General features: G+C 39.9%; 1 protein-coding gene across 1 annotated transcript; it reads right to left on the reverse strand.

The window, feature by feature from the left end:
• Positions 1–317: 317 nt before the first annotated feature.
• On the reverse strand, positions 318–14,533 carry LOC135519926 (calcium-binding protein 39-like). Its single transcript, XM_064945145.1, has 8 exons — positions 14,325–14,533; positions 10,672–10,847; positions 10,221–10,385; positions 9,864–9,982; positions 6,282–6,450; positions 4,430–4,555; positions 4,074–4,217; positions 318–3,721 (listed from the first exon to the last, which is right to left on the reverse strand). The coding sequence occupies exons 2-8, from the start codon at positions 10,786–10,788 to the stop codon at positions 3,530–3,532; spliced, it is 1,032 nt and encodes a 343-aa protein (XP_064801217.1). The 5' UTR covers positions 10,789–10,847; positions 14,325–14,533; the 3' UTR covers positions 318–3,529.
• Between the last annotated feature and the right edge of the window lie 353 nt (positions 14,534–14,886).

The following is a 14,886-nucleotide window of genomic DNA, read 5'->3' on the forward strand; positions in this document are numbered from 1 at the left end:
GAAGAGCAGCTGGGCCTGGCCAGGCAGGAGGCTGCATAAGGATGCACTGCAGGCAGAGGAACACAAGATATCTGTCCAGCTTCAAGCACAAGCAACCGAGGCCAAAGACACCATGGAGAAGAGGATGCTATGTGAGAAACTGAAAAGAAAGTTGAAAGAAGCGCAGGAAGCCAGGAGAGAGAAAGAGACTAACATTGGATATTAAAGAGGCTTGGAAATCATCTGACAATTAAAATATAGAGGCAGGAGGACTCTGTTGGAGCCTGCTATAGCTCTACAGAGAGATCTAGAGGAGACCTTGTAATAAAAACACAAAGTGGCGTCTTAAATTTTTTTAATGTTTCCACACATTCACCTTTTAAAATAAAGCTTTGTACACATTTAATCTTTTCCCACAGTAAAAATAAATCAGATACACAAAGCCTATGGGAAACAGTGAAAACGTAAAGCATAAACATTTTAAAGTTCAAAATGAAAATTCTGAATCACCCAACAATTATTTAGCCTTGATAATTTTATATTGCCATTGAGTTATTATACTAGCCAAGTAACCAGAGGTCCGAAAATGATCTGAAACATTTAGCTTTATATTTGATTTCCTCTAAGAAATTATTCAGTTTGAAGTTGTGATAAAACATTTTGATTAATGCTTGGTGTACCACAAAACAGGTGATCTGAAATTCCAATAAATAATAGTATGTGGGCTGATTATAGTGACCCAGATTAAGCCTACAGTACTAAACTGCACTTTTTCCAGAAGTCCTAGAATACCGTCTCTAGTCCAGAAGTATTCCATTCATGGTTTATCACATTTGCAGTTAATTATTTAACCATTAAAATGAATTTTATCTGGGCCTGTGAAGTTGGCCTTATGTTGGCCTTATGTTTGGGACTTGAAATGCATTATTTTCCACCTTTGGTTAAGAAAATTGAACACATACATGGTCTTAACAATCAAATAAAAATTCTGAAAGTAAGGCAACATTCATACTTTTGTGGGGCCAATCCTGTAATTCATTATGAATTGACATGAGGCACCCAACAAATACATTTAGTTGAAGTCTTTCCCCTAAGAGAAAACCAGGTCCCACTCCCTGCTTAAGTTCAAACAAAAACATTGATTTATTTAGCATGCATAATACAAACCAATGCGGTTTATCCAAAATATCAAATCAAATATCTTGTCAAGGAAAGTAGAGAACACAGCACTTATGAACTCAAAACCCCATGAGGTATATACAAGAATTGTGCAAAACAGACACCATATATTTTTGTAATCTGTTATTATGCATTTTAAGTGAGACCAGGTAAGGTAAAAATGCCGTCATTTCAAGATACTCTTTTTTTTGTTCGTCTGGGCAATTTACAAAGTAATTATTGATAAAGTCGAAAACCCATTAAGAGAATGTAGCCAATTTGGTGCTTTGGATTCAACATAAATCATCCCAATTGGCTTAAAGTTTGACAATGCAGGTCATTATGTGGAACATTTAATGTGTTTAACATCTACGGGATCAGTGCCCCCCCCCCCCACCACGGGACGGTTGAGCTAACGTAGGCTAATGTGATTAGCATGAGGTTGTAAATAACAAGAAGATTTCCCAGGACATACAGTAGACATATCAGATATGGGCAGAAAGCTTAAATTCTTGAATGAATACCTTGCTATTGTTTGAGGAGAGTGCACAGTTATGAACTTGAAAATGTATTAATAAACCAATTAGGCACTTTTGGGCAGTCTTGATACAACATTTTGAACAGAAATGCAATGTTTCATTGAATCAGTCTAAAACTTTGCACATGCACTGCTGCCATCTAGTGGCCAAATCTAAATTGTGCCGAACCTGGAATAGTACATTATGGCCTTTCTCTTGCATTTCGAAGATAGTACAAAGAAAAAAAACATGCGTTTTTGTTCCATCTTCTACCAGATCTAAATGTGTTATTCTCCTACATTAATTTCACATTTCCACAAACTTCAAAGTGTTTCCTTTCAAATGGTATCAAGAATATGCATATCCTTGCTTCAGGTCATACGCTACAGGCAGTTAGATTTGGGTATGTAATTTTAGGCGAAACTTTTTAAAAAAAGGGTCCAATCACAGGCCTCTGCAATGGCTTCCTGAAAAGTGGATCTAACTGCATGAGTGAGGCCTGAAACACAGCATGCAGCTCATGGAAGCCCACGCTTACTAGCATCTTAGGAGTATCAGAGCTCGGGCAGATTCTGTTGCACTGCAACATTACAGTGTTACTTTTGTGTTGCATTATTGTTGTCCGATAAAATACGTGTTAGTAATATTTTTGGGAGGATACATCTTATAAGTTGTCTGCAAAGCAATATTATTAAGTGATAATTTCTGAAAGAAAAAACATCTTCCTATCTCACACCAGTTCCTAACTGCATATGAAAACTAGCGAGCATCTGGGCGGGGAAAAAGAGAGTACTCTGATTGATCCCAATGTTGGCAAAGAATGGATGGCTGCCTATGGTCACCCTGCAGCGTTATCTGACAGTCTATTTTAGTCTACCAGCCTGGCTCCTACCAGCCTGGCTCCTACCAGCCTGGCTCCTACCAGCCTGGCTCCTACCAGCCTGGCTCCTACCAGCCTGGCTCCTACCAGCCTGGCTCCTACCAGCCTGGCTCCTACCAGCCTGGCTCCTACCTCACAAATGTCATCTATTCATGTTTCATATTTTTTTTACTGCCATCTCTGATGGATTCTATTAGGACAACTGATGCAGAGGACTCGCATCTTTGAGCTTTCTATTGCCACTTTGTATGCTGTTAGGAGCTGGACTGAAGATAATTACGAAGTTATCAACTAAAGACCTACTTCAACCCAAGTGTCTATCCCAAGCAAAGAATAATACCACTAAGGTCATCCACATATTAAAAGTCCCAGATCAATGAAAGAGCTCTTAAATAAACCAAGATATTATGGAATTTGTTAAGTGTGGTGTTAGTTACAAAATAAAATGTTAACTACTATAGAATAACGCCAGCAAAAGAAAATCTTGATTTAAAAATTCTAGGTCCTAAAATATATAGGACATCGCCTTTTAAAAGCTTGCAAATCCATTTTACATTTCCTGTAAAGTTTGGTGAGACTGCCTGTTGTCAAGAGTTTATTCCGTTTTATGTTGACCACGTATCCTAATTTCCCAGGAAATTGCTCAGGTGTGCTACTGTGCTTAAGAGAATAATGGCGTGTTTAAGGTCCACTATAACATCATCTGACAAAAGTGCATTGATTCATACGAATTGGTTGAAATAGCGGTTCTTGGGTTTAAATAACTGCTCTTGGGTCACTCTTGTTGTGTGTGCCTTAAAAATTACCTCCGTTCCCACATGAGCATTAGAAACTTAAAAAGGGATGAGGAGGGAGTTTGTACAATATATTTTTCCTATGTTTGAAGTTAAGAGAAGGGAAGAGTAATAGATTCTAGTCAAGCATGACTCCCTCGCTCGCTCTCACCATCATTCTCACTCTCTACCTCTGAACTGGCGTCCCCCTGCCTGTCCCCTCACGCCTCCTCTGGTGGCGGGGGCCTCTTCAGGTCGCGGATCTGCTTGATCAGGTAGTTCTTCTCATCACAGAACTGTTCGTCCTCAGAGCGATCTGTCTGGAAGTGGCTCAGGAAGTCCACCAGCTTGGCCTGGTTCTTCAGCAGAATGTCCAGCACAGGCTGAGTCTTGTTGGGGTTGGCCACAAACACCTAGGAGCAGAGCGGACAGTCTTTGAATTGAATAGTGCTACAGCATGAGTGCCATAGCCTGACATCTATTCTAGTTGGTTAACTGGTAAATGTATACCTTAGTATATGTTAATGGAATCATTTATTTAGAATAATATAACAGTATGAAGTTATAACTAACTTTTAAAGGCAGCATTAATATTTCTGCATCCTCTATAAAGACTGAGAATGATAGATTAGGGGATGAAAATGTGAATAACATGCATTTTAGGTCAAGTAACCCAAAACGGTGGAAAGTAGGACAAGCAGAGAATGAGGCCAGAATCTGTACCATCCGCCTTGGCCGATCCCTTAATAAAAGATTTCTACACACCTTGAAGACATGGAAGGCCTCAAACTGGATGTTGCGGCTGTTGTCTCGCAGCATGTTCATCATCATCTTCAAGTTCTCTGCACGACTGATGTACTTGGTCATCACAGTGAAGTTATGTCTGTCCAGAAGAAGCTCTCCCAGGAGCTACAAAACATTTTAGTTAATAATATAAAGGAGGGTCATCATTGATTTTAGGATAAGTTAAATATAAAGGAGGGTCATCATTGATTTTAGGATAAGTTAGTAAGATATTTCAGTAACAGAAGAAATAATTGAGTCACATGGGAGGTCAAACCTTTAAAATGTTGGGTTTTATGACAGTGATACCATGAAGCATCAAACGTGATATAGAGTACCTTCAGAGACTGCCGTTTGGTGACATAATTCTCAGAATGCAGTAGTTTCTCATATTCTGTAAACACCCTGTCATAATTGGTCTCCAGAAAATCTGCGCACATAATCTTATGTCTCGTGAGAAGATCCTAGCAACACATGAGAGAAAAGAACAGGATATTAGATAAAGAAATAACAGATCATACTAAGGACACGAGTACTAACGTCCTGTCCAGGGGATGTACAGTGGGGCAAAAAAGTATTTAGTCAGCCACCAATTGTGCAAGATCTCCCATTTAAAAAGATGAGAGGCCTGTAATTTTTATCATAGGTAAACTTCAACTATGACAGACAAAATGAGAAGAAAAAAAAATCCAGAAAATCACATTGTAGGATTTTTTATGAATTTATTTGCAAATTATGGTGGAAAATAAGTATTTGGTCACCTACAAACAAGCAAGATTTCTGGCTCTCACAGACCTGTAACTTCTTCTTTAAGAGGCTCCTGTCCTCCACTTGTTACTTGTATTAATGGCACCGGTTTGAATTTGTTATCAATATAAAAGACACCTGTCCACAACCTCAAACAGTCACACTCCAAACTCCACTATGGCCAAGACCAAAGAGCTGTCAAAGGACACCAGAAACAAAATTGTAGATCTGGCTGGGAAGACAATCTGCAATAGGTAAACAGCTTGGTTTGAAGAAAGCAACTGTGGGAGCAATTATTAGGAAATGGAAGACATACAAGACCACTGATAATCTCCCTCGATCTGGGGCTCCACGCAAGATCTAACCCCGTGGGGTCAAAATGATCACAAGAACAGTGAGCAAAAATCCCAGAACCACACTGGGGGACCTAGTGAATGACCAGCAGAGAGCTGGGACCAAAGTAACAAAGCCTACCATCAGTAACACACTACGCCGTCCAGGGACTCAAATCCTGCAGTGCCAGACGTGTCCAGGCCCGTCTGAAGTTTGCTAGAGAGCATGTGGATGGTCCAGAAGAAGCTTGGGAGAATGTCATATGGTCAGATGAAACCAAAATATAACTTTTTGGTAAAAACTCAACTCGTCGTGTTTGGAGGACAAAGAATGCTGAGTTGCATCCAAAGAACACCATACCTACTGTGAAGCATGGGGGTGGAAACATCATGCTTTGGGGCTGTTTTTCTGCAAAGGGACCAGGACGACTGATCCGTGTAAAGGAAAGAATGAATGGTGCCATGTATCGTGAGATTTTGAGTGAAAACCTCCTATCAGCAAGGGCATTGAAGATGAAACGGGACTGGGTCTTTCAGCATGACAATGATCCCAAACACACCGCCCGGGCAACGAAGGAGTGGCTTCGTAAGAAGCATTTCAAGGTCCTGGAGTGGCCTAGCCAGTCTCCAGATCTCAACCCCATAGAAAATCTTTGGAGGGAGTTGAAAGTCCGTGTTGCCCAGAAACAGCCCCAAAACATCACTGCACTTGAGGAGATCTGCATGGAGGAATGGGCCAAAATACCAGCAACAGTGTGTGAAAAACTTGTGAAGACTTGCAGAAAACGTTTGACCTCTGTCATTGCCAACAAAGGGTATATAACAAAAGTATTGAGACAAACTTTTGTTATTGACCAAATACTTATTTTCCACCATAATTTGCAAATAAAGTCATGTACCTATGATGAAAATTACAGGCCTCATCTTTTTAAGTGGGAGAACTTGCACAATTGGTGACTGACTAAATACTTTTTTGCCCCACTGTACTTGTGCATCAAGCTGCCTCACGATACAGGAGGTTGGACATAGGGCAGGAGCCTTTCTGGCTCGGACAAGGCTTAGTTATAGTAAGCACATAGGCCATAAATTAGTGAGAAAAGCAGCAGTGTACCTTGAATGAAGCGAAAGCATCTGAGGCGATGTCGAAGGTGGACAGCTCTACATAGTGGAAGAAGCAGTAGAAGTCTTCAGAGAAAAGAACGCTGCGCGCCAGGGGCTCATGACGCAGGCACTCCCTTAGCATCATCCCACAGTTCAGAGCCACTTCCGCACTCTCGTAGCTGCAAAGGTGGGATTCATGTCAGTAGTGCTCAACACTACTACATGGGTGTGTTTTTTTGGTGATTATTAATTTAGGATCTGTTGCGATTGTATGCACGTGGGTCTGTAAATAGGGATGTGGCGGTCATGAAATTTTGTCAGATGACTGTCATGAAATTGACTGCTGGTCGCACGGCAATTGATCGTTAATTAACAAACATGTTTAGCATCTCCAGGCCTCCACGCACACAAGCATTTGGAACATAAAAAAAAAAGTCTAATACATCCATTTTATATACACCATCACAAATGCATTAAACCTGCCTAAAATAAATTAAGAAATATTATATGAAGAAAATGTATTTCAGAAGAACAGAATGAGTAATATTATATGAAGAAAATGTATTTCAGAAGAACAGAATGAGTTGGCCAACTGTGTGTTATCTGGCTATGCACCATTCCATAGGCTAGTTCATTTAGCAGACGCAATGTGCTAATAAGTGCCATTATTTTATATTAAGAAGAATATAATTTACTTAAATTAATAAAATAGAAAGGATATTTTTCCCATTCCGGAGTGAGTGCACAAATGAAGAGGCTATGTTGAGCATAAAAGTGATAATTTGAAAAAAAAAGTCCTAGACTAGATTAAGAGTTATTTGGCAACTTTAGTTATGGAAGATAGAAATCAAAACAAATATGGGCTGCATGATGCAACTATAGCCTATTTATGATGTGAGAAACTCACAAAAAACGTTTGCACTCGTTTTTCCAATAATGCTGGGTACTCTACTCTGGTTTTAGAGCGGGGCATGTGCTTAATATGAGCAGCTGAGAAATAAATATAGTTGCAGCTGGGATCCTCTTTTTAGTGGCAACCATCAAAACTTTCACAGGATTGCATATAGAAATGTCTGGGCTTATAAGAACACATTTCACTCCACGCATCAACCACTGTTTGAGGAGCATGCAGCCTCTTGCTGCACGACAGGTGAAACTCTGTATCACATTTAATTTTACCTTTATTTAACTAGGCAAGTCAGTTAAGAACAAATTCTTATTTTCAATGACTTTATTTGCAACCTTCCGGTTACTAGTCCAACGCTCTAACCACTAGGCTACCCTGCCGCCCCAAGGGAGCTCTCCAACCCTGTTCCTGCAACTACCCAGTGCTTAATTTGGGAAACTTAAGTGAAATCTGTTTAGGAACATCGATAGTAATAGGTTCACAACTAAACATATTTAATTAAACTGTTGAAAGCCCCCCTCTCTGCATACTTGAGAAAGGAATGAAGGAGAAAAAGGAAACGCAAAGTGGTGAGATATTCTGTAGCTAAAAGTAATGTCAGCCTAAATTGTTATTTTATTTAATGCCCTAGGCTATTCAAAATTGAATTCACTATAAATTCTAGGCTAACTCTGTAAGCCAATGAACCAATAGCATTGCCTTGGCCTATACGTTCTCTCCTAAACTCATTGATAGAATGTTTGGAGCGTAGCATACGTTAACCAGTCCATCATGTATGCATTATCCAGTGCACACTCAAAGGCAATTACTAGTATTTGTTAATTTTTTTAGTATAGGCTAGACCAATTATTAAATCTTTATATTTTATGCTGTGCGTAATATACATATAAAGGCCAAATCCTTTATCATTCAGTTATTTATTTTTTAGCTTGGGCTCTTCTATAGGCCTATGCGTAAGCTCTAATAATAATGTCGTTCTGAATGAATCATCACCTTAGAAAGCGCTGTCCATTTTGTTGTGTTCAGCTTTGAAAAAACATCCACAACGACCAATGTTTTCCACTCAGTTCCATGAAAATAAAAGAGAGCCGCACACTCTAGGAGCTCAGATGCAAAAATGTAATTACCAACATTTCGACAGCCAAGCTGTCTTCATCAGGGTATGATCAAACACTGCGGGATGACTCGTTTATATAGTGTCAAAAGACACAGGTGTCTGTAATCATGGCCAAGAGTGGCCTAATATCATTGGTTAATAATCAAATATTAAAATGTCATACAAAGAACAGCATACAAACAACAAATGAATAGCATATGATCATAGATTAATTTGACTACACAAGTTTTACAAACAATTACAATGGCAAAGTCACAATAATCACAAGAATGGTTTCAGATCAAAGTCTACGTTGAGACCGAAGGGCGCAAGGATCTTTAAATTAAAGATCCAGGCAGCCTCTCGTTTTAACAGTAAATTATCAAGGTCACCCCCTCTCCTAGGGAGGGTGACATGTTCGATGCCAATATAACGCAGAGACGAAATCGAGTGGCCTGCCTCCAAGAAGTGGGGCGCAACTGGATAAGTAAAGCTTTTACACCTAATGGTGCTACGATGCTCTGAGATACGTACTTTTAATTCGCGCTTTGTTTTACCTACATCATTTTTACCACAAGGACAAGTTATAAGATAAATAACTGCCTTAGTGGAGCACGTAATAACACCTTTTATTGGGATCCATTTCCCTGTTTGTGGGTGTCTGAAGGATCTACATTTATAAGTGCCATTGCATTGAGCACAGCCATTACATTTATAATTTCCATCCAGTAGGGGTGCAAAATGGCATTGTTCAAGAATATCTTGGGGTGGTAAATCAGAGTTTACCAATTGGTCTCTGAGATTTCCGCCCCGCGAGAATACGACCAAGGGAAGGTCCGAAAACACATTACCGAGACTATCATCGGATTTTAGGATGTGCCAATGTTTGTGAACAATTCCCTTAATTTGTTCAGAACACTTTGAATAGTGGGTAGTTAGAACCCAAGAATGCGTCTTTTTGCGAGACTGACCTTGAAAAAGGTCATGTCTCGTTTTGTTTTGAATTTTCTCAATGGCAATATTAATCTGATCATTCTTGAAGCCCCTCTCCTTAAACTTTCTTTGCGTCTCAGCCATATTTCTGTCGAAATCGGATTGTTTTTTGCAAATTCTTTTGATGATTCGACAGAATTGGCTCAGTTCCAACCTGTTGCTGAACTTCTTTCCTCAAATTGATCGATCACAGTGAGGTGAGTTTTCAAAGCATGATACTGTTTTGATGTAATTTTCGATTGCATTTCTATTAATATCAGTGGTTAGAGGGAAAATATAGAGCCGAGTACCAGGCCATTAGCGACCTGATGGTCGTGAGCGAGTTGGGTACTACCAACGCATGTCCAGAGTGCATAAGAGGAGATTACTGTGACAACGGTCACGTGGAAATTTACTGTGGTCACGACTCATGACTGCCGGTCCGCGGTAACACGGTCACCGCAACAGCCCTATCTGTAAATGAACAAACAGGGGCGTTAAATGCCTAAAAAGGCAATGAAAATGGGGAAAAACCTAACTAAAATAGATAAATAGATGCCTCTGGTTATCATGTCTACTGATCTAACAGATGGCAAATGGGCAGCTTTGAGACTCACCCTTTCAGCAACATGAAGAGGATCTGTGGGTGTGAGGAGATATACTCAACCGTGGGCGTACGGGTGCCAATCTGACGCCGTACAATGTTGCTGAACAGCTGGACCACATCCTTCTTTCCCTGGTGGACGATGATGATAAATATTACAATCACTGAAGAATAGGAGGGTGATACCCTACGCGCATGTTAAAAAAATACTGAGATAAAGGAATGAGAGGCCCACAGAACACAGTCACTCCCCAGTGCTTTATGCTCCTCCCTCTTCTGTATTGATTCATACATCCACTATGGACTACCGTTGTATCCTGAATATATTTCCCCCACACACACAAAACTAATGGGTAGAACATTTCCCCACCTCAAAATCAATCCTTTGCAGGTTTGCAATGAGAGCAATAAGGAGGTTGGTGTTGTAGAGCTCCTGGGCCAGTTGGGCAACTGCCTCCGTTTGGGGCTCCTTGTCCCCTGTACCACACAGCACCTCTTTCAGAGATGACAGGTTCTTAGACACCTCTTCTGCAACCTGGTGACAAGAATATATGAGGGAACAGCACTTAGTTAAAATCAGGGGCTGCATCTGAAATGGCAGCCTATTTCCTATAATGTAGAGCACTATTAACCAAACCCCTTATATGGCTCTGGTCAAAAGTAATGCACTATATAGGAATTAGGGTGCCATTTCAGACGCATCCAATAACTCTCACGCCATTTCTATATGATGCTGCTGTCTTGATGCTCAAACATTAGAGACCAACTTTAACTAACAAAGGCCAAAATACCATTTCTAGCGTGCTCTCAAAACACCTGACCTTTTCACATTTTTTACTTTCTGCCGCATCCAGCTTTTCCAAGTAAGCCACGTTCTCCTTCAGACTCTTCACAATCTCTGCTGGGCTCTTCTGAGACTTCCCGAAGGGGAAAGGCATGATGAGAAGGTGATGAGTTGAGTCTGGATGTAGAACGGGGACAAAATGCACCGCTTTCCCTTTGGATAAAATGTATTGCAGACGAATGATGAGCTATTACGTAAACAAACTGCAGCACACATGATCTGACTGAGATCATGGCCTATGCAGTCACTGAAACATTACAGTACACTATGGTAACCAGAGCCACACATACAGTTGAAGTTGGAAGTTTACATACACTTAGGTTGGAGTCATTAAAAATCCTTTTTCAACCAATCCACATATTTCTTGTTAACAAACTAGTTTTGGCAAGTCGGTTAGGACATCTACTTTGTGCGTGACACAAGTAATTTTTCCAGCAATTGTTTACAGATTATTTCACTGTATCACAATTCTAGTGTGTCAGAAGTGTACATACACTAAGTTGACTGTGCCTTTAAACAGATTGGATAATTCCAGAAAATGATGTCTTGGCTTTACAAGCTTGAGAGGCTTACTGACATCATTTCAGTCAATTGGAGGTGTACCTGTCGATGTATTTCAAGGCCCACCTTCAAACTCAGTGCCTCTTTGCTTGACATCATGGGGAAATCAAAAGAATTCAGCCAAGACCTCAGATTTCTTTTTTTTTTTTTTTGTAGACCTCCACAAGACTGGTTCATCATTGGGAGCAATTTCCAAATACCTGAAGGTACCATGTTAATCTGTACAAACAATAGTATGCAAGTATAAACACCATGGGACCAAGCAGCTGTCATACTGCTCAAGAAGGAGACGCGTTCTGTCTCCTAGAAATTAAAGTACTTTGGTGGAAAAGTGCAAATCAATCGCAGAACAGAAAAGGACCTTGTGAAGATGCTGGAGGAAACCGGTACAAAAGTATCAATATCCACAGTAAAACAAGGCCTATATCAACATAACCTGAAAGGCCGCTCAGCAAGGAAGAAGCCACTGCTCCAGAACTGCCAGACTACGATTTTCAACCCCACATGGGGACAAAGATCGTACTTTTTGGAGAAATGTACTCTGGTCTGATGAAACAAAAATAGAACTGTTTGGCCATAATGACCATTGTTATGTTTGGAGGGAAAAGGGGGAGGCTTTGCAAGCCGAAGAAAACCATCCCAACCGGGATGGCAGCATCATGTTGTGGGGGTGCTTTGATGCAGGAGGGACTGGTGCACTTCACAAAATAGATGGCATCATGAGGAGGAAAATGATGTGGATATATTGAAGCAATGTCTCAAGACATCAGTCAGGAAGTTAAAGCTTGGTCGCAAATGGGTCTTCCAAATGGACAATGACCCCAAGCATACATCCAAAGTCTAGGCAAAACGGCTTAAGGACAACAAAGTCAAGGTATTGGAGTCATCACAAAGTCCTGACCTCATCCTATAGAACATTTGTGGGCAGAACTGAAAAAGCATGTGCGAGCAAGGAAGCCTACAAACCTGACTCCGTTACATCAGCTCTGTCAGGAGGAATGGGCCAAAATTCCCCCAATTTATTGTGGGAAGCTTGTGAAAAGCTACCCGAAACGTTTGACCCAAGTTAAACTATTTAAAGGGAATGCTATCAAATACTAATTGAGTATGTATGTAAACTTCTGACCCACTGGGAATGTTATTGAAATAAATAAAAGCTGAAATAAATCATTCTACTATTATTCTGACATTTCACTTTCTTAAAATAGTGGTGCTTCTAACTGACCTAAAACAGTGAATTTTTACTAGGATTAAAATGTCAGGAATTGTGAAAAACTGAGTTTAAATGTATTTGGCTAAGGTGTATGTAAACTTCCGACTTCAACTGTACATACACACAAAAAAAGTATGTGGACACCTCTTTAAATGAGTGGATTCTGCTTTTTCAATTCTTCAAATTAATGCCCCGCTCGAGCTTCCCTGGTCCACTGTAAGTGCTGTTATTGTGAAGTAGAAACGTTTTGGAGCAACAACAGCCTAACTGTGAAGTGATAGGCCACATAAGCTCACAGAAAGGGACCGCCGATTTTTACTCGCTTCAGCACTTATCTGTCCTCGATTGCAACACTCAATACCAGAGTTCCAAACTGCCTCTGGAAGCAACGTCAGCACAATAACTTCTTGTCGGGAGCTTCATGAAATGAGTTTCCATGGCCGAGCAGCTGCACACAAGCCTAAGATCACCATGTGCAATGCCAAGAGTGGCTGGAGTGGTGTAAAGCTCGCCACCATTTGACTACTTGTTTTTGTAACTGATGCAGTAGAATCAGGTTTTTTTTGTTTTTTTTTTACTTATGGAACAGGGGGGACTGAAGAGAGACACACGATAAGACACACTCTGTAGACAAGTACACATGGATTTTGTATTGTAGATATGTGATAGTAGAGAAGTGGCCTGAGGGAACATACTTAATGTGTTGTGAAAAGTGTTATGAAATGTCATCTAATATTTTGAATTGTAATCTTGTACTCTATATTAATGCCAAGAATTTTGGAATGAGATGTTCAATGAGCAGGTGTCCACATACTTTTGGACATGTAGTGTATTAATATATGGCTCTGATGGTAACTAACAAATCAAATCATGTCCTGACAATGGCATATTTGCTCATCACCATAATTAGCCTAAGCTGTAGGCTACATTGACAGCTACACATGTTATTTATCTTTTTGGTCTTTTGCACCCCAGTATCTCTACTTGCACATCATCATCTGCACATCGGTCACTCCAGCGTTAATGCTAAATTGTAATTATTTCACCTCGATGGCCTATTTATTGCCTTACCTCCCTAATCTTCTACATTTGAACACACTGTACATAGATTTTTATATTGTTATTGACTGTACGTTTGTTTACAACTGTGTTGTTTTTGTCCCACTGCTTTGCTTTATGTTGGCCAGGTCACAATTGTAAATGAGAACTTGTTTTCAACTGGCCTACCTGGTTAAATAAAAGGTAAAATAAAAATATTTGTGGTCAGACAATAGAAAACAGAATGATCAGATCATAGAAATCAATTGGGTCAAATCTAATGCAGGGTCCCTGGGAGCTACATGTTAGGAATATAGCTAGGTGTTTATCTGTATTGGGCCATCCCCACCCATAGCCAAATGGTAAACTCTTTTGAGTTACTGGTGATTTTCCAAAGTAATATCCGGATGTCACTCAAACGTGCTGATTAAATCGCTATTATTGTATGCTACCTTTCAGTTAGACCGTGGCAATGAGCTCGTTGAGGATTAGTTATAACTGATGATTGATTATCTAGCTCCTTTTATTTTGGCTTGCTAGATAGCTTAGTTTGTTGACATTGTGCATGAACCTGTAGGACACTGACAGCTAGCTAGCTAGCCAGACAAATGTTCATCTTGTCTCGCTAACTTGGCTAGCTAAATCAAATTGCGACAACACACTAAATAACCACGAGAACACAGTCAAATACAATTTCCAGAAAGTTGCTAGCTATCTTAGTAGCAAGCGAAAAGTTAGTTAAAAACAACGAACGATTAGCAAACTCACAGCTGGCTAGCTAGCTCGTTTAGCACGCTACAGTAGCTTTTTTAACTCACCAAGCTCAGAAGGTAACTTCGAAATGTTTACAAAATATCCTTTGGGAAGTGTAATACTTATACTAACCCTATACACCACACCTATTTACGAACTTCATCACTATCGTGCAAAATTATTTTCTCGTGATCTAAAAAGTATTTTTACTGGCTAGTTGTTGTCAAACAACTTAATTTCCCCTAACTCCTCGTTCTGGAGAACAGGGCGGGTATGTTACGTTTGAGATGTTCGATTGACATCATTTTTAAACCAATCAAACTTAAATGATGGAACGACACGGCCCTAATCCCCGCCCCTGAACTCAAAAATTGCAACAATGTTGCATTGATACATTATGATTAAATCTTTTAAAAATATAATTTCTACAGATTACAGTAACAGATGTAGCTATTTGAGGATACATTGTAGCAAACCCTGTGTACCGGTTTCAATCAACTTGGAAACTTATTTGAAATGCTCATCAAAATACTGCATCTAACAGTAGACCTCAAAAAGTAGTACCACAAAATAGTCCGGGACAGCTGTCTATCATTGTCTCTGATTTGGAACCATACTTAGGTAGCT

This window comes from Oncorhynchus masou, chromosome 29 (genome assembly GCF_036934945.1).
Source record: "Oncorhynchus masou masou isolate Uvic2021 chromosome 29, UVic_Omas_1.1, whole genome shotgun sequence".
In the NCBI taxonomy this organism is placed as follows: domain Eukaryota; kingdom Metazoa; phylum Chordata; class Actinopteri; order Salmoniformes; family Salmonidae; genus Oncorhynchus; species Oncorhynchus masou.

Excerpts from the sequence above, each read along its gene's own strand:
- LOC135519926 (XM_064945145.1), bottom strand. The coding sequence starts at position 10,788 with ATGCCTTTCCCCTTCGGGAAGTCTCAGAAGAGCCCAGCAGAGATTGTG. Across the intron at positions 6,451-9,863 it reads CTCTTCATGTTGCTGAAAGG|CTACGAGAGTGCGGAAGTGG; the intron begins GTGAGTCTCAAA and ends CCACCTTTGCAG. Across the intron at positions 3,722-4,073 it reads AGGCCTTCCATGTCTTCAAG|GTGTTTGTGGCCAACCCCAA; the intron begins GTGTGTAGAAAT and ends CTCTGCTCCTAG.